This window comes from Phanerochaete carnosa (assembly GCF_000300595.1).
Source record: "Phanerochaete carnosa HHB-10118-sp unplaced genomic scaffold PHACAscaffold_1, whole genome shotgun sequence".
NCBI classification, from domain to species: domain Eukaryota; kingdom Fungi; phylum Basidiomycota; class Agaricomycetes; order Polyporales; family Phanerochaetaceae; genus Phanerochaete; species Phanerochaete carnosa.
This window is the reverse complement of record NW_006767628.1, coordinates 1,466,699-1,494,407: the sequence shown is the minus strand read 5'-3', so window position 1 is coordinate 1,494,407 and position 27,709 is coordinate 1,466,699. Positions and strand designations below refer to the sequence as shown.

General features: G+C 54.9%; 11 protein-coding genes across 11 annotated transcripts; 5 read left to right on the top strand and 6 right to left on the bottom strand.

The window, feature by feature from the left end:
* Positions 1–472: 472 nt before the first annotated feature.
* PHACADRAFT_167896 (uncharacterized protein) lies at positions 473–831 on the top strand (the record flags this gene model as incomplete). Its single annotated transcript, XM_007389945.1, has 1 exon — positions 473–831. A coding segment is annotated over one exon (358 nt), but the record flags the coding sequence as incomplete, so codon positions are not given.
* Positions 832–1,450: 619 nt separating this feature from the next.
* PHACADRAFT_246564 (uncharacterized protein) lies at positions 1,451–2,336 on the top strand. The gene has a single exon (XM_007389944.1). It carries the CDS (start codon positions 1,494–1,496, stop codon positions 2,106–2,108), a length of 615 nt encoding a protein of 204 aa, XP_007390006.1. The 5' UTR covers positions 1,451–1,493; the 3' UTR covers positions 2,109–2,336.
* A 1,275-nt stretch (positions 2,337–3,611) lies between these two features.
* On the bottom strand, positions 3,612–6,084 carry PHACADRAFT_246561 (uncharacterized protein). The gene is made up of 8 exons (XM_007389943.1): positions 5,969–6,084; positions 5,897–5,921; positions 5,742–5,850; positions 5,607–5,686; positions 4,212–5,556; positions 4,077–4,160; positions 3,825–4,024; positions 3,612–3,743 (listed from the first exon to the last, which is right to left on the bottom strand). The coding sequence occupies exons 1-5, from the start codon at positions 6,072–6,074 to the stop codon at positions 4,770–4,772; spliced, it is 1,107 nt and encodes a 368-aa protein (XP_007390005.1). The 5' UTR covers positions 6,075–6,084; the 3' UTR covers positions 3,612–3,743; positions 3,825–4,024; positions 4,077–4,160; positions 4,212–4,769.
* A 133-nt stretch (positions 6,085–6,217) lies between these two features.
* Positions 6,218–7,765, top strand: PHACADRAFT_246560 (uncharacterized protein). The gene is made up of 5 exons (XM_007389942.1): positions 6,218–6,342; positions 6,396–7,087; positions 7,138–7,203; positions 7,254–7,445; positions 7,525–7,765. The coding sequence occupies exons 1-4, from the start codon at positions 6,225–6,227 to the stop codon at positions 7,434–7,436; spliced, it is 1,059 nt and encodes a 352-aa protein (XP_007390004.1). The 5' UTR covers positions 6,218–6,224; the 3' UTR covers positions 7,437–7,445; positions 7,525–7,765.
* Positions 7,764–8,479, bottom strand: PHACADRAFT_246559 (uncharacterized protein; the record flags this gene model as incomplete). The annotated part of the gene is made up of 3 exons (XM_007389941.1): positions 7,764–8,093; positions 8,151–8,272; positions 8,331–8,479. 3 exons carry the CDS (start codon positions 8,474–8,476, stop codon positions 7,807–7,809), a joined length of 555 nt encoding a protein of 184 aa, XP_007390003.1. The 3' UTR covers positions 7,764–7,806.
* A 64-nt stretch (positions 8,480–8,543) lies between these two features.
* On the top strand, positions 8,544–10,337 carry PHACADRAFT_110047 (uncharacterized protein). Its single transcript, XM_007389940.1, has 6 exons — positions 8,544–8,663; positions 8,712–8,784; positions 8,837–8,959; positions 9,007–9,267; positions 9,322–9,979; positions 10,041–10,337. Exons 1-6 carry the CDS (start codon positions 8,602–8,604, stop codon positions 10,250–10,252), a joined length of 1,389 nt encoding a protein of 462 aa, XP_007390002.1. The 5' UTR covers positions 8,544–8,601; the 3' UTR covers positions 10,253–10,337.
* Positions 10,338–13,504: 3,167 nt separating this feature from the next.
* Positions 13,505–14,551, bottom strand: PHACADRAFT_246557 (uncharacterized protein). The gene has a single exon (XM_007389939.1). It carries the CDS (start codon positions 14,186–14,188, stop codon positions 13,739–13,741), a length of 450 nt encoding a protein of 149 aa, XP_007390001.1. The 5' UTR covers positions 14,189–14,551; the 3' UTR covers positions 13,505–13,738.
* Positions 14,552–14,572: 21 nt separating this feature from the next.
* PHACADRAFT_246556 (uncharacterized protein) lies at positions 14,573–14,846 on the bottom strand (the record flags this gene model as incomplete). The annotated part of the gene is made up of 1 exon (XM_007389938.1): positions 14,573–14,846. Exon 1 carries the CDS (start codon positions 14,837–14,839, stop codon positions 14,576–14,578), a length of 264 nt encoding a protein of 87 aa, XP_007390000.1. The 5' UTR covers positions 14,840–14,846.
* A 1,470-nt stretch (positions 14,847–16,316) lies between these two features.
* PHACADRAFT_246555 (uncharacterized protein) lies at positions 16,317–18,362 on the bottom strand. The gene is made up of 6 exons (XM_007389937.1): positions 17,766–18,362; positions 17,450–17,716; positions 17,282–17,400; positions 16,748–17,232; positions 16,598–16,692; positions 16,317–16,550 (listed from the first exon to the last, which is right to left on the bottom strand). Exons 1-6 carry the CDS (start codon positions 18,150–18,152, stop codon positions 16,434–16,436), a joined length of 1,470 nt encoding a protein of 489 aa, XP_007389999.1. The 5' UTR covers positions 18,153–18,362; the 3' UTR covers positions 16,317–16,433.
* Positions 18,363–18,808: 446 nt separating this feature from the next.
* On the top strand, positions 18,809–20,506 carry PHACADRAFT_189669 (uncharacterized protein; the record flags this gene model as incomplete). The annotated part of the gene is made up of 6 exons (XM_007389936.1): positions 18,809–19,031; positions 19,080–19,206; positions 19,263–19,393; positions 19,451–19,581; positions 19,641–19,650; positions 19,707–20,506. The coding sequence occupies 6 exons, from the start codon at positions 18,809–18,811 to the stop codon at positions 20,504–20,506; spliced, it is 1,422 nt and encodes a 473-aa protein (XP_007389998.1).
* A 507-nt stretch (positions 20,507–21,013) lies between these two features.
* PHACADRAFT_246551 (uncharacterized protein) lies at positions 21,014–27,593 on the bottom strand. The gene is made up of 12 exons (XM_007389935.1): positions 27,351–27,593; positions 27,098–27,296; positions 26,978–27,048; positions 26,235–26,480; positions 25,860–26,183; positions 25,559–25,805; positions 25,323–25,500; positions 25,191–25,270; positions 25,071–25,140; positions 21,515–25,020; positions 21,371–21,457; positions 21,014–21,318 (listed from the first exon to the last, which is right to left on the bottom strand). The coding sequence occupies exons 1-12, from the start codon at positions 27,435–27,437 to the stop codon at positions 21,152–21,154; spliced, it is 5,262 nt and encodes a 1,753-aa protein (XP_007389997.1). The 5' UTR covers positions 27,438–27,593; the 3' UTR covers positions 21,014–21,151.
* Positions 27,594–27,709: the final 116 nt, after the last annotated feature.

The following is a 27,709-nucleotide window of genomic DNA, read 5'->3' as shown; positions in this document are numbered from 1 at the left end:
GAGCAAGACCCATGAGATTCACACGCTGTTGCCTAGAAAAATCCTTCCCGTGGGACGACCCGTGCCACCCGAACGCAATTTCCAAAGCCCAGTGCTTCGGTATCAAACCCTCAACGTGTCGGATCCTCTGGCCGAACGTGACCACCCCGCTGCGGCTCGAGGCTCACGCTCTTACCCCTTGGGCTTTCCTATAATGGTTTTGCATTCCCGACTAAACGGAGCCGGCGGCCCTCATGGGATGCCCCTGGTGGTCCGTGCGAAGGTTGATACACAAATGAACAGCGCTCTGGCTAAATTCCAGTCATTGTTAGTGTGTTGTCACGCCCGCTATCCGTGTTGTCAAGGACGAAATGATTATCGCGACAAATCGATGGAGTGTATATCCGTGGCTCTGATCTCCGTCCCAAGGTGTGCTAATTCCTCTGCGAAGAGTATCAAACTTGAAATTTACGCTATCGTTTTAGACTATGATCGTGGGCTGCCGCTCACCCGCCATTGAACGAGTGCCCTCACCCGCGGGTTGGAGGCGGGCCGGACCTCTCGAAATATGGGGGTGCGCCAGCGGGACCCTGTCGAGTCATGTTTCGCCGTCTACGATCCCTCCCCCCGGGCCCTCTGCTGCGGAGCGGACCTCGAAACGCGCGACTGCGAGGGACAAGTGCAACGCTCCGACTCAGCTCGGCATCGGTGCCGCTCCTCGCTTAGGCCGGCCGTCAACGGTGGTCCTCCGTGCCCAACATAACGGAGGGGACGTCCGTGGTGAGGTGCTTCTAGCTGCAGCCCATGTCAAGGCTGATACACATCTCTGTCAAAAACGCTCTGGAGCGGTGTCACTCAGACTCTATGCCCCCCCTGGTGGGATGGAATGTGCCATTCCTGCCGACGTGATCTGCACGCCCCGTTTCTAGGACTTCCGGATCTGGTTCGCTCTCCTTAATTTATGGATCAATCTTCGTTGGTCCGAGTGTTTCCGAAGCCTGTCGGGGTGCCATCCTGTGTTTCCTACTCAGCTGTTCAAATTTATGGCCCTCACGCATGTGCACCCCTGTTAATGCTCTCTAGTACTTGCCGCTCTTTCGTTCTACAATCTCATGGTGACGATCCTCAGCAGTCGCAGACGCCGGATTGTATGTCATCCGGTTTAATCATATTTGAGTGGCGTAAAGCTATCTCGCAAATTAAATGTTAAACCTTGGCCTAGGATTAGGGCGCGTTGGATTTGTCGACACGAGGCGGCCTTGAGGTCCCCGGAAGGGTAATCCTATCAGTATATATACCCCCTCTGCTTCTCGGCGATTTTCCTCAGGCAGCCTTCAGTCCTTCCCCCCCACCTTCGTTTCCCTGTCCCTCCTTTCGACGTTCATTCTAAAAACATCCCTTCTTCCTCAGACACGTCTAATCCAACTGTCTTCGTGAGTCTCTCCTGCGATTTCGTTTATTAATCCTGCGCTGACCACCTATCGTCGTCTAGGTAACTTATCCTTAACACAGCTATGAACGCATGCATTCTTACCCCCGGTGTCCGCAAACCCCCACACACTCCTACCTTCACCTCCAACTCGTGGTCTACTCAGCTGTCCACGGGCCCACAGGCCTTCGGAAGGATTGGCTTGCATGTATCGCCTCCCGGTGCGTGTGTTCAGGTGTCTCGGTCACGCATTCCATACTCAACTCTCGGAACAGACGCAGATCTCACCATGCTCATGCAAGCCGACTGGGCGAACGTCAGCGCTCTCGACGAGCTCGCAATCACCATGCATCCCGGCACTGCCTGCTCCGACGACGCCACAGTCGCCATGGCGCGCTGCATGAAGACAATCGTCGCCTCGCTCGCCCCGACCCTGCGCATCACAGCCATCACGATCTGCAACCCGCTCCCCGTGTCGGTCCTGCGCTACAGGGCCACGCACGACGTCTCCGGCCTGATCGCTCAGCTGAGGCGCGTGCTGTACGGGCTGGACGCGGAGCTGAGCCGGCGCATTGCCGGCGGCACCCTGCAGCGCGTCGTCTTCGCGTCGCACCCGAACGCCACGCCCATCGCTGAGGACGAGAAGGCGCGCGTGCGCGAGTTCTTCCCCGCACTCGCCGCCTTCCATGATGTTATTTGATTATACTTTCTACATGTCTACGGTTCCTGAGACCCCCCTCCACTCGTTTCGCTCATTTTTTCTGGATGACCGCGCTCGCGTGCGAGCAACATTCCAGGCTCTTCGTTTACTGGTGACACTTGCTTTAATCACAACTAATCAATCGATACACTGGATGTAACAAAAAACTGCTTACCCACTCAACGAATTTAATTTTATGGGACAATTGGGGATTGGGGCAGAATTTGGAGAAGACGGTCTGGGAAGCGAGGCGGAGAATCTCGGCATCTCCCGGTTCACGGTGATTGGACGGGGAAACCGGACGCCACAACGGCTCTGCTCTTCCGTCGACCATGTGGTGCCTCTAATCGATATTACCCGCAGCACGAATACGTGGCAATAAGCCAGGGCCGAGGCATTTCTGTCTTCGCTTGCCTTCATTAAACCTCTCCCAAAGGATCCCAAGTTGGTGCGAAGCAAGGCATGCTCCTTGCCCCACTTGCGTCCTCATGGGTCTGCTCCCACTCGCAGGAGTCGTTCATTCGCAGGGCGAAGCGCGTCGAGGATCGCTGCTCGTCTGGCACATACAGTCAATCACGCTTGGAAGCTTGGCTCCTCGACGGTGCTCGCCCTGATGGAAACAGGGCACTTGGAAATTTGCTCCGATCAATGCTTTGAAACGTCCACGGAAGAAGCTCAAAGGAGCATGGCTTAATGAAGCCGCGCTTTGGTTGCCCTTGTCGGCCGGGCTTGTTCTCTCCATTCAAGAACGCCAGCTTTGACGCGACGATCCTCGATGGGCCTGCTCAACGGCAGAAGCCCAGCATCTGGACCACAGCTACATCGCGTCTCAGCCGCCTGCCCGCATGAACCCTGCTCGTATGTCGTTCTATTTGCTTCTCAGCTACTTGCGTAACCATTTACACTTCATCTGCGCAGAAAGAGTCAGCCGCAGAGCATATATCTGAGGTCGCAAGGCCTTCGCAAACGATCGAGCTACAGCTTAGAGAGAGAAAAAGAACAAAAAATTCGAGATGACTCCGATGCCACAGGCATCTGGGCCTAGCTGGAAGGCCTATCGGGATCTATGCTTTTGGTGGATGGAGCTCCCAGTTGACCTGGCTGAGATGATGGGAATGACTTTCCCCGAGATCCCCCTTCGGTGCTGTTTATTGCTCGTAAGATTTGAGAACAGCGCTTCTTGGATCCGAGTCGTCCCATACGAACTCGAGCATCCTACCTTGCATACACTAGTCATTCGATGTAGCTACTTCAGACACAGATATCCTAATATCACTTTATGCGAGCTGCACACGCTCAGTTTCGGGAGATTGCTGTCGCCGGGCCAGCTCAGTGGCAGGCGCCCAAAATTGGCAGAGGCATTTTCTCCCTTCAACCTCCCATTCGCTCCGCATACAACCTGCGATGCAGCCCTCCAGCCCCCGCCAGGACGTGATCATCGGGATCCTCGGTGCGTGCATAGCAAATTCCGCGGGCTCTGCATGCGCGCTCACAGGTGGGCAGCCCTCCAAGGGGCGTTCGCGGAGCACCAGGTCATGTTCCAGAAGGTGAACGCGAAGCGGCGGGTCGTCATCGTGCTTGTGCGCACGCCCGAGGACCTCGACCGGTGTGATGCACTCGTCATCCCTGGTGGCGGTGCGTCTCCTCTGCGGCACTTGTCGCCGCACGCGCGCTGATCGTATGCTCCCTTTCTCCCTCCCCTTCCCCTTTCCGCAGAGTCGACGACGATCGCGCTCCTGGCGCGCCTCGCAGGCCTGCTCGAGCCCATGGCGCAGTTCCTGAAGCAAAAGCCCGTCTGGGGCACCTGCGCGGGCGCCATCCTGCTCTCGGCGGCGGTGGAGAACGCGAAGAAGGGCGGGCAGGAGGTCCTCGGGGGTGTGTCGGTGAAGATCGAGCGGAACGGCTGGGGCTCGCAGGTGCGGACACTTGAACACCAAGACTGACCATGCTCGTCTCATGCGATCACAGGTTGAGTCCTTCGAGGCCCCACTAGAAGTCGAAGGCCTCCGCGAGTCGAACCGTCCATACCAGGGCATCTTCATCCGCGCGCCCGTGCGTCTCCCCCTCCGTCCCCTCTATCGCTGCTGACTCAAACCGTCACAGGTCGTCCTGGACCTAATACCCTCGCTGACAGACGCCCCCATCCAAGTCATCTCGCGCATCTCGGCCTCGCTGCTGCCCGCGTCGGCCGGGCCGTTCGACGAGGACGACACGGACCCGCGGGACCCCCGGACGATCGTCGCGCTGCGCCAGGGCAAGCACCTGCTGACGACGTTCCATCCCGAGCTGACAAAAGACTGCCGGTTCCACGAGTACTTCGTCCTCGAGTGCGTGCTGCCTACGATGGTGACCCCCGCGGCCCCGGCTGCTTGATTACAAACCGTACATCTACTTGTAATATCCTAGATGCTTCTATCTTCGCACATTTATTACGATAGGGTTGTGTATAGATTGGCTATAGACGATGCTCTATGAAGATACGATAGAGGCGTGACGTCAGTTCACCCACGATGAAAGTCCTTCCAGAAGTCCATTCCGACATGCCCAAGGCAATATCAAGTGTAGACTGGTCTACAAAACCAACACACGCGCTATATCACAGAAAAATCTGAGCCGGTAGTCAAAACCTAAGTACCATCATAACGAGAAGTCCCAGTCCGTCTACTTGAACCCGCCCCAGATATCACCAAACACATCGTCCTTCTTCGCCGGCGGCGTCGAGCCGAACGGGTCTCCTCCCGCCGCAGAAGAAGTCGTGTTCGACGACGACGTCGCCCAGATGTCGTTCGTGCCGAACAGGCTCTGCTGGGCCGGCTGTGCGGGCTGTGCCGCAGGCACCGCCCACAGGTTCTGCTGCGGCGCGCCCCACGTCGCGGCACCGAACGCGTTCGCCTGTGGAGCTGCCGCGGCGCTGGTGAAGCCGCCCCAGACATTCGCCTGCGCAGGTGCGGCGCCGCCGAACTGGCCGAACGCGCTCGGTGGGGCTGCCGCAGGCGCGGCAGCGGCCGGGGCCGAGAAGAGCGAGAGGATGTCCTGCTTGACGTCTTTCTGCGGCGGCGGGCTGCTCGCCGGGGGAGTCGGGTTGTGGAAGTCTAGGCTGAAGAGGTCGTTGGTGGCTGCCGGTGCCGCCTGGGCTGCTGCTGCGGCGGGCTGTTGGGCTGCAGCAGCGGCTTGCGATGTCGCTTGCGTAGGGCGGCCGGCGATGCTTGTGGAAAGCAGCTGGTGAGGTTGAGGTTGACGGGTCGTCACGGAGGCGCGAGCAGAGTTTGTGGATGAGGTGGGTGCATGTGTGGGGCGAGATGTACTAGGGGAGGGGATAGATTGCGGTGTTGGCTCCGGCGCAGGCTCGGCTGCGCCATCTTCGAGAACGGACGGGTCCGATGGTGGCGGGCCGTCCATCGCCCACCTTCGCGATTCGTACTTTGAGCGGATGAAAGAGTCCATTTTGCTGCACAAACAATCAGTATTTGTTAGGATGATATGGACTGAGGAACGCACTGGTCCGGGGGAATGTGACCTGCTTTGAGGTGTGCCTCCCAGTAGATGTTAGCCCGTTTATTCCCCCACTTCTGTATCGACTGTAGAAAGAATATGTTGTAGCTATGGAGAGTTTTAGATCGCAACGAAACTCACGTTCATTTGCTCTACTGTCCAGACGTCCAAATCTACTGACTTAACCTTGCTGATATGCGTGCCCATTGAACGATGGATGCCGGAGCATCGGATGCACAAGAACACTCCCCTAAGGTAAGTTAGCACAGCTTAGGAAGAACAAGGGAGCTACCTACAAGTTCCACGACGCCCACCGGGGGTCTGAAAACATCATCAACTATGACCGTCACGAGAATGGACATACTCACCGTTCTTCTTGCAATCCACGCACACCTTATTGGTGGGACTCTTCAGAAGCTCACGCAGAGCCTTGGCATGTCTTTCTGTAGTGGCTTTGTCTTGTTTCGTGGACATTTTGGCGGAGGTTGTGCAGGTAGAGGTGTAAGTGTGGTAGTACACGCGGACCCAGCAATGCAATGTCGGCGCTTAATAGGGCGTCTCGCGAAATATGAAAGCGGGGCACTTCAGTCTGCAGCGTGTCCGCCAACCACAACCACCGACACTATGTCGTCCGCTGCAGCGAAGGCAGAGGCCCGCAGAAAAGCCATCCTCAACAGAGGCGCAGACCGCCTTGCAAAGCTCACCACCTCTGCGCGAGGCGAGGATTCACCGGTGTATTCGTGTACGTCACAGGCCATGGTCAACTTGTAGTACCTGACTTACGCGACATGGCAGCTCCTGACCCGCCACCGGCACCTCTGCCAACCCACTCGCAGAACGTGAGACAATTCCTCGGGGAAGACACCCCTGCTGCGACGCCTCCGAGACTGTCGCGTACTGCCAGCGACTCGCGTCCCACGTCGTTCGCCTCTACCCCGGACCCGACAATCTGGTCCGAGGAGCAGCAGCAGCAGCTCTTGAACGCACTCATGGGGGCCGCAGGAGGTGCCTCATCCCTTCCAGGACAGCAGCCGCAACCCGCCGAGTCGCTTCCCGAACACAATCCACTGGCCGCGCTCATGGGCGCATTTGCAGGGGCCGCAGGGGGCGCCTCATCCCTCCCAGGACAGCAGCCACAATCCGCCGAGTCGTTTCCTGAAGACCATCCGCTCAACGCCCTTATGTCCATGATGTCCTCGGGAGGCGGGCAGGGCGGTGCAGGCATGCCGCCTGGTATGGTCCCGCCCAACACGAACATGTTCAACCAGACGCCTGATCGACCTGCGAAGAAGACATTCCTCCAAAAACTCATGCCCCTCGTCCACCTTGTCGCCGGCTGGATGCTACTAGCATATTTTGTCCTGTGGAAGGAGCCGCAAGCATTTGAAGTGCAGCCGCATACATCTGGATCTACCGGCTCTGCATGGAGTAGATGGGCAGAATTGGCGTGGAGAAAACCGGAAGACAGCTGGGGTGTCCAGTTTGTGGTATGCTCTACCTATACTACAAAAGTGGTCAGTGCTAATCCCTCCCACAGCCGTTCTTCTGGGCTTTTACGACGCTTACAGTTGTTCTGCATTCGTGGAGGATCTTCAAAGGAGTGGTATGTTTCATTATGTGGCGCGCGAATCGTGTATCTCATTCTCTGTCCAGGATCCAGTCCGGCTGCCAACGCTACTTTCTTTTGCACTTCCGCATTTGCCAGCACCGTTGCCATCACTTATCCTGAATGGCATGAAGTACATGCAGATTGGTAGCGTCTTCATCGATGATATCGCCGTTCTACTCTTTGGAGTTGGCTTTATCATATGGCTTGCGAGCTGTTTCGCCAGCTAGACTGCACATGTACGTGTATATCTACCTGTCAATCGACATTTCGCGTCGCGATAAAGCTCTTTGCGTAATATAAGCTGATTCTGTGCAGAAAACCACGCGCTTCATGTGGCGGCACCCTCGAGGCGAGCGCGGCAAGCTCGAAACGTATCGCTCAGTCGCTCACGAGCAGCATAACCTCCTCTGAAGCATCCAAGTATTCTTTGAGCTATGGGGACCCTTGGCTAATAAAAGAAAAGCGAGATATGAACATACCTTTGCATCTGTTCACGCGTCGCATACCCACGTTACGCAAGCCATACTAACGTCACGCCAATGTATTCTACTCTAGCTAATTATAATATAGCCAAAGACAGCGTAGATAGGAAGGGGGTTAGGGCAGGACGGCGGCGGCGCCGGTCTTCCCTGGGTTAATGACTAGTGGTTCGTCGTCAGCGAGTGCGAAAGGATTCGGCAAGGACTTGTTCGATGTAGCAGACGACGAGTGTTTTGGCTGAGGTTTTGGCTTGGGCTTCGGGATGTCGACAACGGGAAGGCCAGCAGCGATGCGCTCCTGCTTCCACTTTTCCCAGCCAGAACCGCCGCCAATGTCCATGAGCTCGGTGAAGATGGTAGACGACCACTTGCCGTCCACATCCAATGATTGTGTAGAACCGTCTCCTAGCAAAGAATGAAAGGTGAGCGAGAGAGTGGTGTACACGACAATCCGATACGCACGAAGTTCCAGTGTCAGCTCAGGCTTCCAGCCGTCCTGCGGTGTCTTCGGCAGCTTGTTCACCTGGATATCCATTCTCGGGTTTGCATACCGTATCCGTGGCAGCTCATCTTTAACAAAATGCCTAGATACAGCGCGTTCAAAGTCAATTTAACTTTCTTCCGAAGTAAATGAAAACGTACCTGGTACCCCAGTGGTCGTTCCGGTAAGCGTAGGTGATCTTAAGGCCTTTGACCTTCTGCAGCTGCGGGCGTGGGTCTTTCTTGAGGTGTGCGAGTATCCGTGACAACTCCGAGGGCGTCGCGACGAACTTGACCTTGCGAGGCATGGTGGTGGTCGCAGCTCACGAAAACGGAGCGCTTCCGCATCAACATCTGGAGACGCGCACCTGGATCTCTTTGCCTCTTGCTCTCACATTTTGCCACCATTATCTATTACTGAGCAGCGTCCAGGATGGCAGACGATGGCGAGTTGCTGGTTACGCGCAGGTCGAGGCGTAGCACCGCCGGAAACAGGTATATGCGCAATTAGCCGTATGCAGTTCGGTGTTAAGCTCATGGCAGAATGGAGGCTGCACTGGCCGAGTTTCGCTCGGAAGAATTGGGCCATGATGTTGAGGAAGATGACGATTTCATCGTAGCAAAAGGTGTGACATGCATACCGAGTGATTTTGCACATGTCTGAAAAGAGAGTAGACGAGCAGGATGCTTTCGAATCCGACTTTGAGAGCACAGACGAAGAAGGTGCTCAGGGGGACGTCGACGCCTCTGCGGAGAAGATAGTCCAAGATGAAGAGCGCAAAGTCAAGAAGGTAGGCTCTTTGTTCCTTCTGTTTGCCTCCCACCTGAGCTTGTGCAGGTTGCTCGCACCCAGCTCGAGAAAGTGACGGCAGCGGCGCATGCACGACAGAAGGCTACATTTGATCCGGACTTGTCTACCAATGACCAGCTTAAAACTGCCGTCCAAAGAAAGATGAAGAGGCGAGTCTCGATGGGTGTGGTCGTCGATGCAGAGACAGGTGCTGTTGTAGAGAGCGGGAAACGGCAGAGCCAGAGATCGCATACTAGGCTCAACACCTCGATGACTGACCTGCGCATAAAAGACGAAATGGAGAAAAAGGTATGCGACGATTTCTAGTACACGAGAATTGCTTCGACTGATCTGCTGGGGCAGTCTACATTACCTAAGAGGAATAGGACGAAGATACGCCCGCCTACCCAGGACGAGCTGATTGCCCGAGCCTTGGACATGGAGGAAGGCAATATCAAAGAACATCGCAACTACCTAGCTCTAGAAGAAGAGAAGCGCAAGAAAGCGCGGCTTGTGAGGACGGCTGTTGAAGGTCCGCTACTTCGTGTGGTCAGCAAAGCCGAGACTGTCACTGTCAAGATCCAGCCCGAACCTATCGCTCCTCCGGCACCTTCGCCACAGTACTCATATGCCTATGCCGATTCTCATCTTCCTCCAGGATTCCTTCAGCTCGCTCCACCGACACACAGCGCCCACCGTGAGCCCGCCCCACCACCCCCGCCTAGCGCGAGCACGCCGGCAGTGACCTTTATTCACCACTACAATCAAGAGACGCCGGTTGCGGGCCCCTCGTCGTGGACCCCTGCCCCACCACAGCAATCAACTGCGCCCTCACCGCCACAGCCACAGCCCGAACCGATTGAGCGTACAGAGATCGTTGCCAAGAATTACGTGGTGCACGAACTGTCCCAGGAGGAGGATGCTTCCAAGCCGCTTTGGAAGGATACGATGGCTGCCATGTTCGGCGACCACGCCAAGTGGGAGGAACTCAAGGTGTACTCTGGAAAAGGCAGACCGACCAGTAAGCGCCATCTCAACCAATGCGTTTTTTTTTTCGTGGAGCTGAGCATTAATTGCTGCAGGCCGTCCAGTGGACACTTGTCCAATCACCGGCCATCGAGCCAAATATCGTGACCCGAGGACTGGCGTGCCGTTTGCCAATGTGCGGGCGTTCCAGACACTTACCCAGGTTCTTGCGCACGACTTCACGTGGAACGAGAGCCTGGGATGCTATGTTTCGTCCCGGGCAGATGAAGAGCTGCGCGTGGCTGCTGCACCTTCTGGGTCCAGTTAAGGTGCCGTTTGTAGGTATTTTCATCGCTGTAATGTGTGTACGCAGATTTTACGGAATCAAGGAAGATATCCCTACTTGAGCGTGCCTTCTTCGTAATTGGTTCGTCTATAGGGTCGCAAGGTGCGGCACCTCGGGCTCTCTTTCCACTTGTTTGTGTGGCTTCCACTATCTCAGGTTCGGACACTTCAGCTTGGGTAATCGAGTTGGGCGATTTTGGTGGCGGGGATAGCGGGGTTCTGCGGCGGGCTCGTCTCCAACCCGAGTCTACGGCAGAAAACGTCAATATTCAGCTGCGAGCTAGCTGGGGCCCGATCTTAGACCATGGAACTGCAGACTTAGCCGCTTTCACCTTGTGTATAAAGATCGATGCGGGAACACAAGCTTTCCTCTACCAAGTTGCAGGCGCTATGGACATATTGGAAGTCCTGCAACTCGTGGAATCGCCGTAGGCACTCATAGCAGTTACAGCTGAGCGGTTTATCTCTAAGGCCTTTGTTCATCAGGTGCAGGTTATCGAACTAGACGGGCAGTAACCACATGGACTTGGCGATGCCGGTGTTGTCCAGTGGGAAGCTTGGTACCGTTAGGCACCTGTGCGGGACAAAACCTCAGGTATGCTATAGCGGGGCACAGCTTAGATTGTCCTGTAATAATGCATACATCTACGCGCGCAGTAATGCAGTAAGTCGTGTACTAGCCCTGTGCCAGTAGACAGTGCAAGAGGTCTCTCTAAGAATTCGTCGACTCGTTTCTCGAGGATAGATGCGTCTTGGTAGCGGTCGTCCTGTCCAATCTTCTTGAACAAATCCGCGCCATCTTACTGTAGCTACTTTATGTGAGCAGCGAAAACCAAGATTTACCTCCCTCGGCCTCAAGAACTTCTTTGATAAAAGTCCGGAAAAGTTGCTTTGTGTTCTGTGGCGCATTTTTTGACGTCCACACTGAGCTTTTGGGGTCATCACAGCCCTTCTCCTTCCCAGGACCTTATGCACCATGGTAAATGTCTCAGTCAGGTGGTAGGCATGGCTTGGAAGACTTGGTGGTAATTTTGAGAATGCACGCCATTGGCCACGCCACATGCGGCTCATTCAACGGGGTGTTTTCCACATCGACGAGGTGACTCGAGTGTCAAACAGTCTCGGTCGTGCACCTCAGCGAAATTTTAGTCCGGATGGTTGATCCATTAGACTACGTTCTGGTGCAATTTCTTAGGACAGCTTATTTGATCAGCTCGAGTTTCAGCGATACATACGGCACGATAACCTGCCAATTTATCCCATTACAAGTCGGCCACTCAGAAGATCATTGAATACTCATAACCAATGTTTACAACAGAATAAACTGTATTCTCAACACAGCATACCGGACTCGCAGGTCAGTTGGTAAGCAATCGCCGTGTCACACAATTCTCTAAACCGCGGGCCCTGCCCTCCTCGAGGGACGGTTACGAGAAAGCAATCGCCGATGCATGGGCGTGTCTGGAAAGCATGACACGCAACATGAGGAGCCAAAGCCACGGACTGGGATTCTCCCAATACGTTCCGGCGCCATGCTCTGGGAACAGGGCATAGGATCGCAGATAGCGCAGCCTCGCTCCCCGGGGTTAGTGACGGTACTATCCGTAAACTTTCGCGGAGAAAGGCCTCTCCAAGCGCCGAGATCGGTCCCAGATATTGCGCGGCGAGTCGGCGACGCGCAGTAGATGCCTCATGCCGGCAGAGCCACTCTACTGGCTCTTTCATTTTGGGCCCATTCCGCGTGACCGCACATGCTATCGACGTGCAAGAGTAGGCTAAAGAGCAAACTAACAGTGATCATCATCTACCCCTTTTTCATGCGGGGTCAAAAAGAGGTTACGGTAATGTTCAAGTTGTTGGCGAAGATAAAGTGTATAGCCAAAGCAAAGGCGGGCCTTTCAGAGCGACTTGCCGTGACTCGGATCCACCTATATGTGGCGTGGTCCCAGGTGCGCCAGAGCAGGGGTTCGAGTCCGAGTCACGACCAACACATTTTCAGCATCCGTGAAGGTAGAGACGGTGAAGTAGTATGAGCGCAATCCCGAATGCTGCGGGCATCATTGCAGATAGCGTCACTGTTGCCTCTAAGCCTTCCATATCTGAGTCCGTTTGCCTTCTTCTCACTGAAATCCTCCGTCACTCGAGTCCCCAGTCCTCAACCAAGCTACCCATGACCTTGACGAGTTCCTGCCCAAACGGTTTGCTCAGGGCAACATTGACAGTCTGTCTGTTGCAGTGGAAGTTACCCTCAGCTCGGTCGGTTTTCGAAAATTTTAATTTTTCTCTTTTAAATTCAAGTTCAAGTTGGGAGTGACCCGGACAAAATTATTCGTCTTCCCCTATCACCAGCCATTCAAGCTGTCGGATCGCTTCTGCCGTGAGGGTGATTGCTGTGTCGGAAGGTCAGATTCTTGAGCAGAAGGGCGTCATGTTTTGGTCCGTGTCTGAACCTGTGGTAATAGTAAGATCCCTTCATGTCCTGTCTTAAGGATGATTCTGTGGAGACTGGAGAAATATCTCCCAGGCTCTCGCTACAAGCTGGACAGCTTTGCTCCCACGTTCCCGCATGACCCAAAGAATGCCCTCATTATTGCCTTCCACCTTGCCACCCATATGTCGGGCCTCAATGCCAGTACTTGGGGACTGACCTGCTGGGATCGCCAGAGTCTGGCCACACGATATTCGGGGCGGAGGACCACCGCTTACGAATAGTCTTTCTTTCCCTACTCATTACTCGCTCTATCGGGTCGTAGAGAAACATCACCACGAACCCCCTACTTGAGCACTACCATAGCGTCTTGGCATGGTTCTGGTTACTGCTAACCGTGCGGCCAGCGGAGATCTTTCCCTCGGGCCAGCATCGTGCGTGGAACTGCTCAAACGGAACATTTTCGACTCAGCGGGCACAAATGGTAGCCAGTTCCTTGTGACGAACGATCGTGTTGTTATGCGGAAGATCATCTTAATCAGCGCTTTCAGCATTGAACCTCTTATACTTTGTCACGGTAGGCTCTGGGGCGTTCGGTCGCTGCACGTCCCCTCAGCGGATGCTATCACGAAGCGGCTTTGGTCGGGGCTATAGAAGTGATAGCGCGGAGCTTGACGGCATTCCTGCAGCCTGGTTTTGTGACTGTCGCGTCGCGTAGCCGCCTGAGCGGCACGTACGCTGGCGGTCTCTGGCGTGGTCGACGGACAGCCTGGTCGTGAAATAACATTCCCGACAGTTGAACAAATCACCGAACAAGCTCGAGAGAGAAGCGGTGTAAATTACACAAGAAGCTATGCATTGGATCTATACAAGAAATTAGAACGTGTACGCGCGCGGCCTGTAACGCGATCATAAATATGAGTATGAGCATATTGTGAGATTTGCTTGCACAAAATACCCTACCTCCTTCTCGTCGGTGATTATCCCATCTTCAAGAAGGTAGAATGATGCCCAATTTTTCAGCCTGATATCGGTCCACGTTTAGAGATACGGTGCGCCTGTCCACATCGGCTTAGTCCAGATGTCTCGGTTCAACTCATCGGACGGCTCCAGCACAGCATACACACGGGGCTTTACCGCACCGCCACCTTCGTTATCTTCTGTGAAGCTGTCAACGTCCGTATCGCGGAGGATCGCTGCAGGCTCGCCAAAGTGGCGGATGAGGATGAGGCGGCCATCTAGTGAACTCTGCGCGGTTTCTGTGCTCTGTCGGACTTTTCCTTCAAAGGCATACCTTGCACCGTATACACTGCCAGAGCACCTCCTTAGAGTATTGAAAAGCCGACATTCGCGCGAATAGTCCTGCCATGCTATCCAGGGGACGGAGGAGGTGGATGCACGGCGCGCACGAGCTCGTGTGAGCTGAGATAAGATGAATTGGCCCGGGATGAAAATGTCGCACTGGATTGGGGGTTGATCTCCGTTTTCCATGCCTACGAGCACGACGGGTGGTCCTGCGGCGCGGAAAGTGACACCCTCGATCTGTGCTGGTAGCGCGAAGGGGCTGTCAGGCTGACAATCAAGACTGAAGAACAAGTGGTCAGACCACAGGATTGATCTATGTGGGAGCTCCAGGACGAGCGAGGCATGATGCCGCATCGCATCCAGAAAGAGCAATCGCTGAGCGGAAGAAACGCCATAGCAGTCGAAAACCACAAGGACTTGCAAATGGCTGCTTCCATATGTCGAGATGAGAAGGTGACGAGAGTCGAGGAATGCAAAGTGATGTGGCATATTCTCCTCGTGTTCCAGAGTGTTAGACCTACCCACACCCAAGTGCTATGTAGGGCATAGGAAGATGAGTGGTCGGTAAAGGGATTAGGAGGCCGTACATACCAAAAGCAAAGAGCCGCGTCTCCAATCGAACACCCATAATCCGAAAATCAGTCCATCCGAATATTCATAGCGGGCTGCGATAATGTCTCCGCAAACCCGCAATTCGAAGAGCTCTTCATTAGTTCTTACTCTCGCTTTAGGAAGCATCGTACGAAGATTGGTGTGTCTGGCCGCAGGATGTGGTCCACCGGTTGTACAGCTCAGAAAACGTAGTGTTACCTCGTCACTTCCAATGGAGCTGAGCATAATGCACGAGTTAGCAAACAACTGTCCTTGTACAAAGCTGAGAAAGCCGCACTTTTCAACAATAACCAAGAGGTCTTGATACCAGTCGAACTTGAACACTTCATATTCACGGAGCCCGTCCAGTGTCCAACTTTTTGGCTTGACATTTCTTAGCCTTCCCTCTAGGGCATGGAACTCGATAGCGGTATGCGGTGAGTGTTCGGATGTCCCATGAGCAAAGACGGGCCCGGAGACACAGGGATGACTGTGGATCGGGGGCAGCCTGCGTTCTTCAGACCAGGATGGCCGCTTCCACATTTGACGCCACAGCTTCAGTTTTTCCATTTTGTCTCGGGTAGAGTGCTGCGACTCCGGAGCCTCATCTACTGCTCCCTCCAGGAAACATTCGATCTTGTATTGAAGCTCTAACGAGTTTCTGATGAGCTTGCGAAGGCTTGACGACACCTTACACGTTATATGAGGTTAGCATACGCCTTACAACAAATGACGTGAGTGAAGTGACGCGTACTTGCTGAAGACGAACTACGACCAGCGCAGGAAGACAGCAGAGAACCCTTAAGCATAATTCTGGAGGTAGATCTTGGAAGCAGGCCATGATGCAACTTCTCGGAGATTTTCAGCTCATGCCACAGCGACGATATGAGTATGGATGAAGACGACACAGGGTGGTAAGCACGTTTTTTTCTTGAAGAAACCCAGTCAAAATTGGGAAAACAAGAACCGATTGTTTCCCGGTTGTACATTGGGGTAAATTGGTGCATAAATTGGTGCAAAACCGGCTAAAAGAGGCTGAAACGCGACAAAACTAGTGAAAAAGGAAGGTTTGTCTCCAAGTTTTCTCGAATGAAAACCGGTTAAACACAGGTTCTTGTTCGCCTAGCTTTTGGCTGGTTATGCAAGCAAAAAAAACTGCACCTACCACCCAGTGCGAACCTCTGGGGGAGGTACCTAGCAGCGAGGCGGTCAAATCCGGGCTAACGGGCGAAATATGTTGCGTATGACGTACGTGTCCGGCCTTTGCCGCATCATTATTGTGGATTTTTGCAGCCGTTTATTGTCTTTCTTTCTTTCTTTCTTTTTTGGCGGAGCTGTATGACGGTCGGTAGCCGAGTGGGCTCAGGCCCCGCACCATCAGCATGTTTGCAGCCGTTTCCTTCCCTTTACGGGTGTGAACATGACTTGTCGGGACCAGCCAGGCCTCAATCTTATGCTTAAAGTAATCATATGGACCAATGCCATGGATACATACGTGCTCAAAGTGCAATATAAAAGCACCAGGCAGGCCGCTCTTAAGTTGTGACAGGCTGCAGACGACATCAAGCAGTTCGTGCCGAACTAGAGCTATCCTTACATCACTCCAAGAAATGTGAAGCTTGGAAGCCTGAAAAATCAAAATTCGAAGAACCACTCGGATTGCGCCCGCGGTCACTACCGCAGTAGCGAGAGGCATAGAGGATGTTGTCAATCAGTGCTTGTCATTATGTAATGCAATCCTCCCCTACTATCTATGTCAGAGCACTTGCCAGTGAGATCCGTACAACGTCTATGAAATATTGTTTTGCGCGCATCCAAACCTCCTTGTAGCCACGAGCCCTCAGCCGAAAATCTTCTGCTTAATCCCTTCCCAAGCGCGACTGCGTTCCGCGGCCGCAACGCCATCGCCCAGCACAGACTTATTCTCGATCGCCCGGCGTCCGAGGTACGGCATAACCTGCGCTGCACCTCAGCATCTGTCCACTTAGGGAAGAGTACGCGTACCTCCGCAAGCGCCCCATAGGGCACGTACTTGATCACGAATGGCATCGAAGAGCGGATCCGGCCGACGAGGTAGTCCGTCAAGTCGTCATGCATGCCTACCAACAGCGTCAGCGGCCAGTGCAACCCCGTCCCAAAAGGCCGGACACGCACCATACAGCTGCGCCAGCGCCACACGCTCGGCGACCTCGCTTCCGATGTGCACGATAGGCTCACGCTCTGACGTGGCGCCCTCGGCATTCGCGAGCCCCTTCTCGACGAGGCGGTCGAGCACGAGGCGGCAGCTCGTCCAGTTGTGCGTCCCGAAGAGCACGCCGATCGTCAGCGCTCGAGTCGGCGCCTCTGCCTTGCGGAACCACGACAACTTCGGCGGCGCAACGTCCGCAGCAACGGCGTCCAGGAGCAGGCCGACGCACCGGTCGTAGCACGCGTCCGTTTCGGGCTTCGTGGTCCACACTGGCGGGAGGTCGTCTGGAGAGACGGAGGGTGCGTGCACCTTGGGCTTCTTGTCCTGTGAGCGAGCGGCGGCGTGCGCGGCTATCTCGTGCGGGTGGTACGCTCCCCGGACGAGCTTCACTCCGAGCGCGAAACCATTCGCTCTCGCAGTTTGCAGGCTGTGCGCCAAGTGTGATTCGTTCCTAATATATAACTTAGTACAATGCCGAGAGCTCAGGATTATTTGCATACCGGCGGAGATATGCTTGGTATGTGTTGTAGACTAGTGGCTGAACGTTGGGTGACACTGACGAAGAGGACGACCGGTTGTACTTCGACATGAGCGCAAAGGCGAATGCATCTATCGCAGGCTGCCATTCGTGAGCTTCACGATCTTTCTTCACACAAAGACGAGCTAACCTGGTACCAACTATGCTCCGCATCGATGATGATCTTGACACCACGTTCATGGGCGTGCTGACAGATAGCGTTCAAGTCCGTAAACAAGTCTTTAAGATCTAAGATATCCTGATCAGCCAAGATCTCGTTCGCATCGACCTTGCGGTAGAACACGTCAAGATCTGACTGATGTAGTGTGCCCGGGAAAGGAACCGAGGTAGAGGAACGATGCTGGAGGAGATACCGAGAGAAGTTGACCATAGATTGGTGGCTGGGAAGTAACGCTGTCTGCATGAAATGTTAGAGAATTGTCGCGACGTAAAGACAGTATACACACCAGCTTTACCGCTACCCATGTCCTTCTACCCTTACTAGAACCCGGAGGTAGATGCTTGTCCTCAAAATCCGCCGCGACATCGATACTGTGGATCATCTCCTGCATACTTTGCTTGTATACCGGTTGCACGTTCTTGCCCTTGCGCGCAGCCTTGCCCGCTGCCTCGTGCTCATCGACCTCGACGCTGTACGCGAACAGACATCCCTTATTCTCTGCACGCAGCTGTTTCACCAGCGGGATGGCCTCTTCCGCGGTTTCCGCGCCGACAAAGTGGTCGAAGAACGTGATACGCACGATAGCCTTTGTGACATCGCCGACGACGGGGATTGCGAGCAGGGTGGACAAGATTTGGGGCGACCAATCGATGAGCGGCGGTATCGAGCACATCGTATACACCACATACGCGCGGACGAGGCTCGAAAGGGACGGCGATGGACGCTCATGCCTCGACTCTTCTGCGTCTGCGTGTACAGACTGGTCGGTGAGCCAGACGTACGAAGCGACCGAGAGGCCAGAGACTACGCCGAGTGCCGGCAGGCGCGAGCGGACCGGGCGAGGCGACGCCGACGCGAATGAGCGATAGAGTGGCCGCCGCGAGAGGCGGGGGATAGTCCCCCAGAGGAGACGGAAGGTCATTGTCGACGTCGAGAGGAGAGGTTGGAGGTCCGGAATGACCGTGCAAGAGCCGATAGCGGTACGGCCGACATGATAAGCTGGGCCTGCTCGTGGATCCGCCCGGAGTGTCTCGTGCTCATCGTTCGGCGCGCTTCAGGCGGGTGCCCCTCGACGTTCGGCGCAGAGATCGGAAAGAGCGAGTGCAAAGGTCCATGGCTGTCTTGAACCAAAATTTGTCGCTGGACGATGACTTGCGAGCGCTGTTCGCGGGCGCATGTGTCTTCATCAGAAGATTCAGAACCTAATACAGTCCATGTTCTTCGGCCGCACATGGTGGGAGTGGAAAGGACTCGGGGGTTGAACAAGCTGGCTGCGGCTGTTGTCTCTCGACACTGCGGACGATGCACTGGCCGCCGATGACGAGAAACATGAATATCGTTGCCGGAAAGCTCTTCGACTCGTACACGGGTGACCTCGTCGAGAATCAGCTCATTACAGTCTCTTCAGACTTGGGCCTGATCCTTAAGGTCGACAAATACGAGGACAAGAAGGAGTGGTTTGAAGAAAGAGGTATCGATCTCAAGGATGATTCGACCATCGACCTGCGTGGACAGACCGTCTTGCCGGGATTCGTCGACACCCACGTCCACAGTACGCTTGATATATATTGTGCAAAGGGCAGCAGCTAACAATGCGCAGTGTTCCTACACTCCTACTCGGAGACGAGTTGGACAGACCAGGTTACTCGCGAGAGTCTCGCTGAACGAACCATCCGTGCCACGACTCATGCCAGACGTACCCTGATGGCGGGTTACACGTCCGTACGGTGCGTACATATTGTATGCCTGCCGTATATGTCGTCGCTGACTCAATATCCTACAGTGACCTGGGCACTGAAGGTGCTCAGGACGCGGATCTAGCTCTTCGCAAGTGCCTCTCCGGACCTAACCCAATCGCCGTCGGACCACGGTACTTTACCGCCAACCGTGCCATTGTTGCCACAGGGAGCTATGGTGTGACCCCCTGGACCTTATTAGCCTCTTCTGGAGCTGATATCCAGAAATGTACAGGTCCAAAGAACCCGTTGTATCCGGACCGTGACGGCGTGGAGGGCGTTATAGGAGCTGAAGTTGCGGATGGTGAGGTCGAATGTGCTAAAGCTGTCCGCAGGCAAATCGGCGCTGGCGCAGACTGGATCAAGGTAATGACATTGGTGAATACGTCGGACTAGATTGCTGACTCAAAAACTTGCCATTCCAGATCTATGCAGGTTAGTAAATGTCACATCCGCCGATCAGAGCCATACTTAGGCTGGCAACATCGCAGACTATCGCATCCGCGCCAACATGCTTGACGTCTCCCCAGCCGTTGCAGCTGCCTCCATCGGGTCATTCACGGATTCAGAGATCAGTACCATGATCACCGAAGCGCACCGCCTGGGGGTGAAGATCGTCGCGCATGCGCAGGACGCAGAAACGCTGCGGCGCCTGACCGCAGACGCCAACCTGCACGTTGACAGTATCGAACATGGATTCGACATGCTCGCGCTGCTGCAGGACGTGCAAGAGCAAGGGTGCCTCTTCCCGGTGCGCAGCACCAGCACCGCGGCGATGACGCTCCCACTCTTCTGGAACCCGACGCTCGCGGTGTTCTACAGCTCGGCGGGGCAACACTCCGTGGCGTGGCAGCGCGCGGTGCAGAGCTTCCAGCTCTTCCTCCAGAAGCGGCCGCGTGACATCCGGATCGCGTGCGGCGGCGACACCGGCGCGTTCGCGCACGGGGACAATGCGCTCGAGATGAAGCTCATGGTTCAGCTCGGGGCGGGCTGGCGCGAGACGCTTCAGTGGGCGACGCTCGCCGGCTGGAAGTGCGTCCGGAGCATGCGCTGGGAGGGCCGCGAGGGCGCCGCGCGCCTAGCCAGGGTCGAACAGCTCCAAGAGGACGCGCGCATCGTCGGCGACAACGAGGTACCGTTTGGTGCTGTCAGGAAGGGCTTCGCAGCGGACATTATCGCGACGACAGGAGATTTCGAGAAGAACTTTACCAGTGCTGTAGATAAGGGCAGCATTAGCTTCGTCATGAAGGGCGGAAAGGTCTTCAAGAGAGATGGAAAAGAAGTAGCCTAGCCGCTGGAATGTGTATCGCATGCGCAGAGAACTGAACTTGTTGCTCAAGACTGACAGCTCCCTATTACGTTGGAACCCGCAACACAGCAACTTCGATAACTTGAACCATTACAAAAAGGCTATATTTGCGACCTTCCTCGCTATAAAGGCAAGTAGCATTCACAGTACACAGGGTGTGAGTGTACGAACCACCGGCTACCCCCCACCCGCTAGAAACGCAGGCGAAAAACTAAGCACTAAGACGTCCGAGTTCCTATCCGCCCTGTAATGGCACAGACCAGCCGTAGGTGTCGACGAAAATATCGCATGGGCAAGGTCTGCAATTTGACGAAAGGTGCGTTGGTGAAGAGAAATCGCACGCGGACGCAATTTTATAGGCTAGCTCACGTGATGCATCCACATTGAGCGAAGAAGTTCCCAGCTCTCATGATCAAAGCTCAAAGCTTTACCTCTGCACCTGAGATCTTGCAGCAAGCAGTGTGGTATTTTCAGCGGATAACAATACGACGGTTGGGTAATCTACATGCATGCGTTTAACAGAGCTAGACAGTATATGTATACCGCTGATGACTATCGAGAGTAAAAAAGAATCAAGACAGCACCGACGCCTGGCTTCGTACCGAGAACACAGAGAGCACCGGCAACTTAATCCCACGACGGCGACATCGAGTACGCGTTCGAGCGGATCGTGTTTGAGCCATTCTGCTGCTGCGAAGGACTCGATGGCGACCATTGCGGAGACGTAGGGCTATACGCCGGCGACGCAGGGGAATATGCTGGTGACGCAGGGGAATAGGTCGGCGACGTAGGTGCTGTCAAGATTTCGGTAAGCGAACTCCATCATACGACGAGACTTAGACTTACAATATTTGGGTGAAGCAGGCGATACAGGTGAGGTAGGTGAGTACTTCGGAGAAGCCGGTGACATCTGTGCAGGCGAAGTTGGCGAATCTGCGACGATATAAGGTTAGCGATATGCAAATGCAGCTATTTCGAGAATAAACTCACAGCGTGGAGACGCCGGGCTAAAGGAAGGACTGGTCGGTGAGTATCTGGGCGATGTTGGGCTGAACGACGGTGACTGAGGACTGTAGCGCGGCGACGTAGGTGAGAACGATGGGGACGTTGGGGAGTATCTCGGGCTGGTAGGCGAATAACCTGGCGAGGTGAGATTGAGAGCTGGGGATGTCGGCGAATACGTTGGCGACGTCGGTCCGCGGCTGCGGTCGTAGAAGGGCGAGGTCGCATAGGGGGATGTGCCGAATGGTGACGTCGCGCCCGCGAACGGCGATTGCGGTACATAAGGAGATGTTGGTGAATACACGTTCGGTGAGCTTGGGCTGTAACCCGGTGCGGCTGGGGACATGCTTCCGGCACCCATGGGGCTCTGGCCGAACGGCATATATGAGAAACTCGCTGCGTCCTCTCCTCCATTCATCGCCAGCGGTGAGAAAGCAGCCGTCTCACCCTTGAACGAACCGTCCGGATTCCACACGGGAGAGCTGCTGTCGTACGGCGTCATCGCGACCTGCCCGGGCGTCATTCCTCCATCCATCTGTGGAGCGACGAGGCTTGTGTGTGCGGGGATGCGGTGGTCGACAATGACATCTTTGAGCATATCGATGTCCAGGGCGACGTCAAATGCTCCGGTGCCCATAGGAGCCATCTGGCCGAACATTACGTTCTCCGCTATTCCGTGGCAATCGTCCTTCTCGCCAACAGCTGCGGCCTCCATGAGGATTTCCACCGTCTCCTCGAAAGAACAACGCATGAGGGCGCCGGTATCCGCACGGTTGATACCATGACGAGTGATAGCCATGAGGGAACCACGGTGGGTCATTAGGTCGCAAAGGAGCGCAAGGTGGCGGTAGTTGACATATGAGCCGTCGAACTCGATGACACCACGCAATTCCTTCATGATCGCAGCGCGGGCGGCCTCAATACCAAGGACACCGAATACTTCGACGCAGCTGTTGGAGTACGTGCGCCGGAAGTCCACGCCATCGACGGTCATGACTGCCTTGAGGTTGACACCATCCGTCTCCAATACCCACTCCTTCTCACCACCACGAGCGTCGATACCACCATCCGGAGTGATGATAATCTTGTCGTGTTCCAGCAAGAAGACGCGCTCGATACTGGGCACTCCGCGAAGACTTACAGAGTTAAGCATGGTGTTCTCGAGTTGCCGGAGGAAGATATCCTCCTCGACGGTGCCCATACCATCGTCCTCCTTGTCCGCGCCGCCCAAGACTCTGCATCGGACAATTAGCTTCTCGGAGTTGTCTTCCGACCAGATGACGAATAGGTCCGTCTTGAAGCTCTCCGCGATACGGCCAGCAACGTAAGCCATGGTGAGCTTTCGGTCAATCATCTTAGCACGGTCCAGCTCGAGACGAAGGAGCCACGGTGATTGCAGATGGAGCTTCGACTCCACTTCCTCGTCTGGAATAGCGAAGAAGGACTCGACGAAGACGCTATCCTCCTCGATGATAGTCGAGGTGGGATCGGGATCGTACCAAATCTCAACGGCAGCAGTGACCGTGCGGAGCGAAGTGTAGGCCAGCTCCTGCTGGACGTTCTTCGCCAGCGCAGCGTCCTTCGCTAACTTCGACTCCAGGTAGACGGACAACGATGGTGTTTTGATATTCGTCGCAACGTTGATGATCTCCTTAAGACGTGGCACACCGAGAGTGACGTTCTTACTCGAGACACCGGCATAATGGAACGTGTTCAGCGTCATTTGCGTGGCAGGCTCGCCAATGGACTGCGCGGCCAGAGTACCGCACATCTCACCGGGATGAGCGAGCGATTGGTTGAACTTGGACTCGATTTCGCCCAGCACCCATTCAAGAGCCTCCTTGTTGAGGTGATACCTCTCGAGGACACGACGCGTCGCAAATGTCGCACGCAGATGCATGCGAAACAGAAGCGTTGCATTCGCCTGGGCCTCCTTTGACAGCGGGTCATCGCCACGAACGACAACGAGACGCTCGCAGAGAGCCCTGATCGCGTCGATGATATACGCGGGCTCCAGGTCAGAAGGCTTGCGACGGTCGATGTGGAAGATCTGTACCGCATTCTGAACGATACGATGGAGATTGACAGGTAGATAGCGCGCCGTCGCTGGGTCGCTGCGTGGGAAAATGAACTCGCGGAGGAGCTGACGGTCTTCCGACAGCTGAGAGAACTCCTCGTCAAGCTTGGCCTGGAGCTCAAGAGAGCTATCATCGAGACCAAGCTGCAGAACACCAGGCAAGAAGCCTCCAGATGGATCAGTAACATCGACCCGATAGTCGTGCTCGAATTCCCGGTTGCTGAGAGCGAATGTCTCAATGTTCTGCCTCTCAATGAAGGCTCCGTCCATGCCGTCCTCGCCATAGACGAACTGGATTAGATCGCCGAGCGAGTTCCGCACCGTACCGTCGTAGTGAACCATGACGTCCTCAAGCGCCTTGACGAGGCGACGCTGGATGTAACCGGTCTCGGCAGTCTTGACGGCGGTATCGATGAGACCCTCGCGACCAGCCATTGCGTGGAAGAAGAACTCTTGCGGAGTCAAGCCACGGAGATACGAATTCTCGACAAAGCCACGGGCTTCGGGACTGAAGTCGTCTTTGGTGAAGTGGGGAAGCGTACGATGGCGGAAGCCGAAGGGAATACGGCGACCCTCGACAATCTGCTGGCCGACACAGACGGACATCTGCGAGATGTTGATGAAGGAACCTTTTGAGCCGGCAACAACCATCTGCTTGACGTTGTTGTCTTCCTTCAAGTGCTTCTGCGCGTACTGACCATTCTGATCACGAGCCAGATTGAGCTCACGCTCGACCTTGCTCTCGAAAGACTCTCGGATGGTCATGCCGGGTTGGGGCTTGAGACGATCATGCGCGGCGTCGTCGATGATCTGAGCGACGGTCTGCTTGCGGATCGCAATTTGCTCCGTGATATGCGCCATAGTCTTCCGGTCAGCAATGGTGTCGCCGATGCCAATACTGAAGCCGTTGTGGAAGAGCCAGTAGTTGACAACTTGCTGGAGACCGGTGAAGAGCTGTCGCGTCATCTCCGGGCCCTTCTCACGGAAGACAACGTGAACGAGGCCTCCTTGCGATGCACCAACAGTCTTTTTATCGACGATACCAAAGATGAGCTCGCCGTTTTCGATCAACACGCCATCGTCAAACACGGGGTTCGACGATTTAGGATCAGGATTCCGATGGATGTTGATACCACGCGGGATGCACATCGACAAGAGCTGCTTCCCTGTCCAGAGCGGTTTGGGCTTGATAACGACCGGCGTTGGGACAGTGCCATCCCAGTCTGGGACCCAAAGCAGGATGTTCTGTACTTGAGTCCAGTCCAGGAATGTGTCGCGCAAGGTGAACTTGCGAATACCACAAAGTGTGTCCTGCACGATACCCATGACTGGCTTGTTAGCCTGAGGCGAAATGATCTGTCGTGGTACCCATGCGATTTGGGAGAGTTCGGCTCGGGTCTCCTCGCTCTGAGGCACACTACGAACAGGCTTCAATACATCAAATCACACAGAGCATATTGTACTTACTGCATGTTCATCTCGTCCCCGTCGAAATCAGCGTTGTACGGAGGCGTGACGGACAAGTTCAAGCGGAACGCTGCCACATCGTTGGTTCACAGCGTATGCTCACATGAGGATAACGCTTACTGGAATAGGGCATAAGTCTGACGCGATGACTCATCATACTCATCTTGTGCAGTGACGGCTGTCGGTTGAACAAGACAAAACTAGCGAACTTGGTAAGTTAACAGCGCGAACATACATCTGAAAACGACTTACTCTCCGTCCTTCAGGTGGCGCTCGACGATCCATCCAAACTGCAAAAAGGCATCCGCTCGCTTATTGTAGCGAAGATCGATACGCTCGCCAGTGTCCTTCACGACGTAGCGCGCACCCGGGTATGTCGTAGGCCCATTGCGGACAAGATCTTGCAGCCAGTGAATGTTATAAGGTGTCACTGAAATTACCAGACAAGCTGAGCTTTCGACAGTGAGTCAATTCTGGGACGCACTTACCCCGCTCAGGGAAGGTTAGGTTCATCGCAATGCTCCGTGGTACGCCGACCTCATCCAGTTCAAGGTTGGGGTCACCGGTGATTACCGTTCGAGCGGAGAAGTCCACGCGTTTCCCCATGAGGTTACCACGCAGACGTCCCTCCTTACCCTTCAAACGAGCACGAATAGCCTTGACCGGACGGCCGGACTTCTGCAGTGCCTGGGGGATACCAGCGATATCATTGTCCATGTAGGTGGCGACATGAAACTATTGCGCGTAACGTTAGTCGCCCCCAACCAAGCATCGAACGACAACACTCGCCTGAAGCAGCTGCTCGAACTCGTTGATAACATGGGCAGGAGCACCCTCTTGCTCGCATCGCCGCACGTTTGCAGAAGCTTTAATGATGTCGCCTAGCTTGTAGGTCAGATCGTCCTCGCTACGCATAGTGCCACCATCAACAGCAATGCTTGGTCGCACTGGGGGAGGAGGAACAGGAAGAACGGTGAGAATCATCCATTCGGGTCGCGCGTACTCGTCCGAAAGACCGAGTAGATGCAGATCAGAATCGGGGATCTTCTTCAGCGCATTGTAGACCTCATGTGGAGGGAACAGCCTCTTGTCAGGCTGCAACGTCTTCACCTCCTACACTCAGGAGTTAGACCTGATTGACAGCTTTACCTGCAGGTTACAGACCTCGTCCTCATCCTTCGAGCGTTTGTACTGGACGAAGAGCTTCAAACCCTCCTTCCGAATCTGCGGCTGGGCAGCACCGCAGCCACCATGACCACGCTTGGGCTCGTCATTCTCCATGTTGTCATTCTCGTCCCTAGGCTCGTCCGGCTCGCAGATCATCTTGCCCTTGCAGTAATTCCACACCACTTGCATACGTGCCTTCGGATCGCGGACATGCCGTATCCGGTCCGCGAATGTTGGATCCGACTTACAGTTGCAAGATCACACAGAGACGCAAGTTGGTGAGGGAGAATATGCGGGTTAAGACGTCAGTATGGTTTGGTAAGGACAACGACTGCGTCACTCGAAACTTCCCGACAACACCGTTAACAAGCAGGGGGCAATCAACACCGAGTCGCAAGTGCAGGTCAAACGTACACCCCTCAATCTGCGTTACAGGGGGGGGGGGCGGTAGACCGATGATCTCAGCGCGGCGTCACCACACTACAGATTTCATTTTTCGCACTCCTCGCTCAGCCCCCCATTTCACCGCACACCGCGCGTCCAACCAGCACCGGGCGTGTGTAATAGACCGCGCGGCGATCAAGCGATCGAAAACGCGCGCAGTCCGCGTCCGGGCGGAAGAACGTCCCGATAATCGAGAACTGACGCAGTGTGGGCTTGGGGTTCTCCATGGGAGAGAGCCCCCAGAAAATTGGGTGGTGGGGTGCGAAACGAGTAGAGGAAAGGGAGACTCGACTCACAATGTCGGCTTTCAGTCTCCCACAGTTTACACATATACACTCCAAGATCTTCTTGACTTTCACGACGAAGCCTGAATTCACATGAGCTGAGTGAAATTTGGGGACTATTGGAAAACTTACCCGGGTGAAACACCGGCCTCGCCAGCTCGATATGACCAAAGTGACCAGGGCACTCAGACATACCCTCCCCGCATGTTTGGCACTTGAAATTCCTATCGATAGTGCCCAACCGAGGATCCATCAGTCCGCCAATCTTGGGCTTATGAGTTGTCTCATCCATAACTTCAGGATGTTCAATCTTTGCGACGGAGTACGCTTTCTATCATACAGGGGTGAGCCTGAGAAAGTCACAAAGAAGTAGGCAAAAACGCACAATTTCCTCCGGAGAGAGGATTCCAAACTGAACCTCCTTTACTTTGCGGATCGGAGCCGCAGAATAGGCGAATTGGTGGCCCAGCATGATGGAGTGCTGGCGAGGAACAACGGAGATGGAGAGGTGAGGAAAACGGGATTGCCACTAGGTTCGGTACGTAAAATTATAGTAAACAGAGTCCGAATTCTACGAAAGTCGTCGCCCAGCAGAGAGTCAATACGGCCTCGTCACTAGAGGTCGTTCAGGAAGGGTTTTTTGAGGCTTTTGTCGCTGCCACGCAAGCTGAGTAATCCGTGTCGTAACGCACGGAAAGTCGTCCAGGTATCAAGGATAACGTTGGCAAACCCGATGAGAGGTCT

Bases quoted from the DNA above. Each gene is read 5' to 3' on its own strand.
- PHACADRAFT_246561 (XM_007389943.1), bottom strand. From the start codon at position 6,074: ATGTCCACGAAACAAGACAAAGCCACTACAGAAAGACATGCCAAGGCT. The intron at 5,851-5,896 runs GTAGGTAGCTCC...AACTTACCTTAG, and splicing joins CGGTGGGCGTCGTGGAACTT to GGGAGTGTTCTTGTGCATCC. The intron at 5,557-5,606 runs GTGCGTTCCTCA...TTGTTTGTGCAG, and splicing joins GGTCACATTCCCCCGGACCA to CAAAATGGACTCTTTCATCC.
- PHACADRAFT_246557 (XM_007389939.1), bottom strand. From the start codon at position 14,188: ATGGAAAACGGAGATCAACCCCCAATCCAGTGCGACATTTTCATCCCG.
- PHACADRAFT_246551 (XM_007389935.1), bottom strand. From the start codon at position 27,437: ATGCTGGGCCACCAATTCGCCTATTCTGCGGCTCCGATCCGCAAAGTA. The intron at 25,501-25,558 runs GTAAGTGCGTCC...TGGTAATTTCAG, and splicing joins CCTAACCTTCCCTGAGCGGG to TGACACCTTATAACATTCAC. The intron at 21,458-21,514 runs GTGAGTTTATTC...ATATCGTCGCAG, and splicing joins TAGCCCGGCGTCTCCACGCT to ATTCGCCAACTTCGCCTGCA.
- PHACADRAFT_246564 (XM_007389944.1), top strand. From the start codon at position 1,494: ATGAACGCATGCATTCTTACCCCCGGTGTCCGCAAACCCCCACACACT.
- PHACADRAFT_246555 (XM_007389937.1), bottom strand. From the start codon at position 18,152: ATGTGCTCGATACCGCCGCTCATCGATTGGTCGCCCCAAATCTTGTCC. The intron at 16,693-16,747 runs GTGCGTGTCCGG...CGCTGTTGGTAG, and splicing joins GGCGCTGGCGCAGCTGTATG to GCATGCATGACGACTTGACG. The intron at 16,551-16,597 runs GTACGCGTACTC...GGTGCAGCGCAG, and splicing joins CCTATGGGGCGCTTGCGGAG to GTTATGCCGTACCTCGGACG.
- PHACADRAFT_246560 (XM_007389942.1), top strand. From the start codon at position 6,225: ATGTCGTCCGCTGCAGCGAAGGCAGAGGCCCGCAGAAAAGCCATCCTC. The intron at 6,343-6,395 runs GTACGTCACAGG...GCGACATGGCAG, and splicing joins GGATTCACCGGTGTATTCGT to CTCCTGACCCGCCACCGGCA. The intron at 7,088-7,137 runs GTATGCTCTACC...TCCCTCCCACAG, and splicing joins GCTGGGGTGTCCAGTTTGTG to CCGTTCTTCTGGGCTTTTAC.
- PHACADRAFT_110047 (XM_007389940.1), top strand. From the start codon at position 8,602: ATGGCAGACGATGGCGAGTTGCTGGTTACGCGCAGGTCGAGGCGTAGC. The intron at 8,664-8,711 runs GTATATGCGCAA...AGCTCATGGCAG, and splicing joins CGTAGCACCGCCGGAAACAG to AATGGAGGCTGCACTGGCCG. The intron at 8,960-9,006 runs GTAGGCTCTTTG...GAGCTTGTGCAG, and splicing joins AAGAGCGCAAAGTCAAGAAG to GTTGCTCGCACCCAGCTCGA.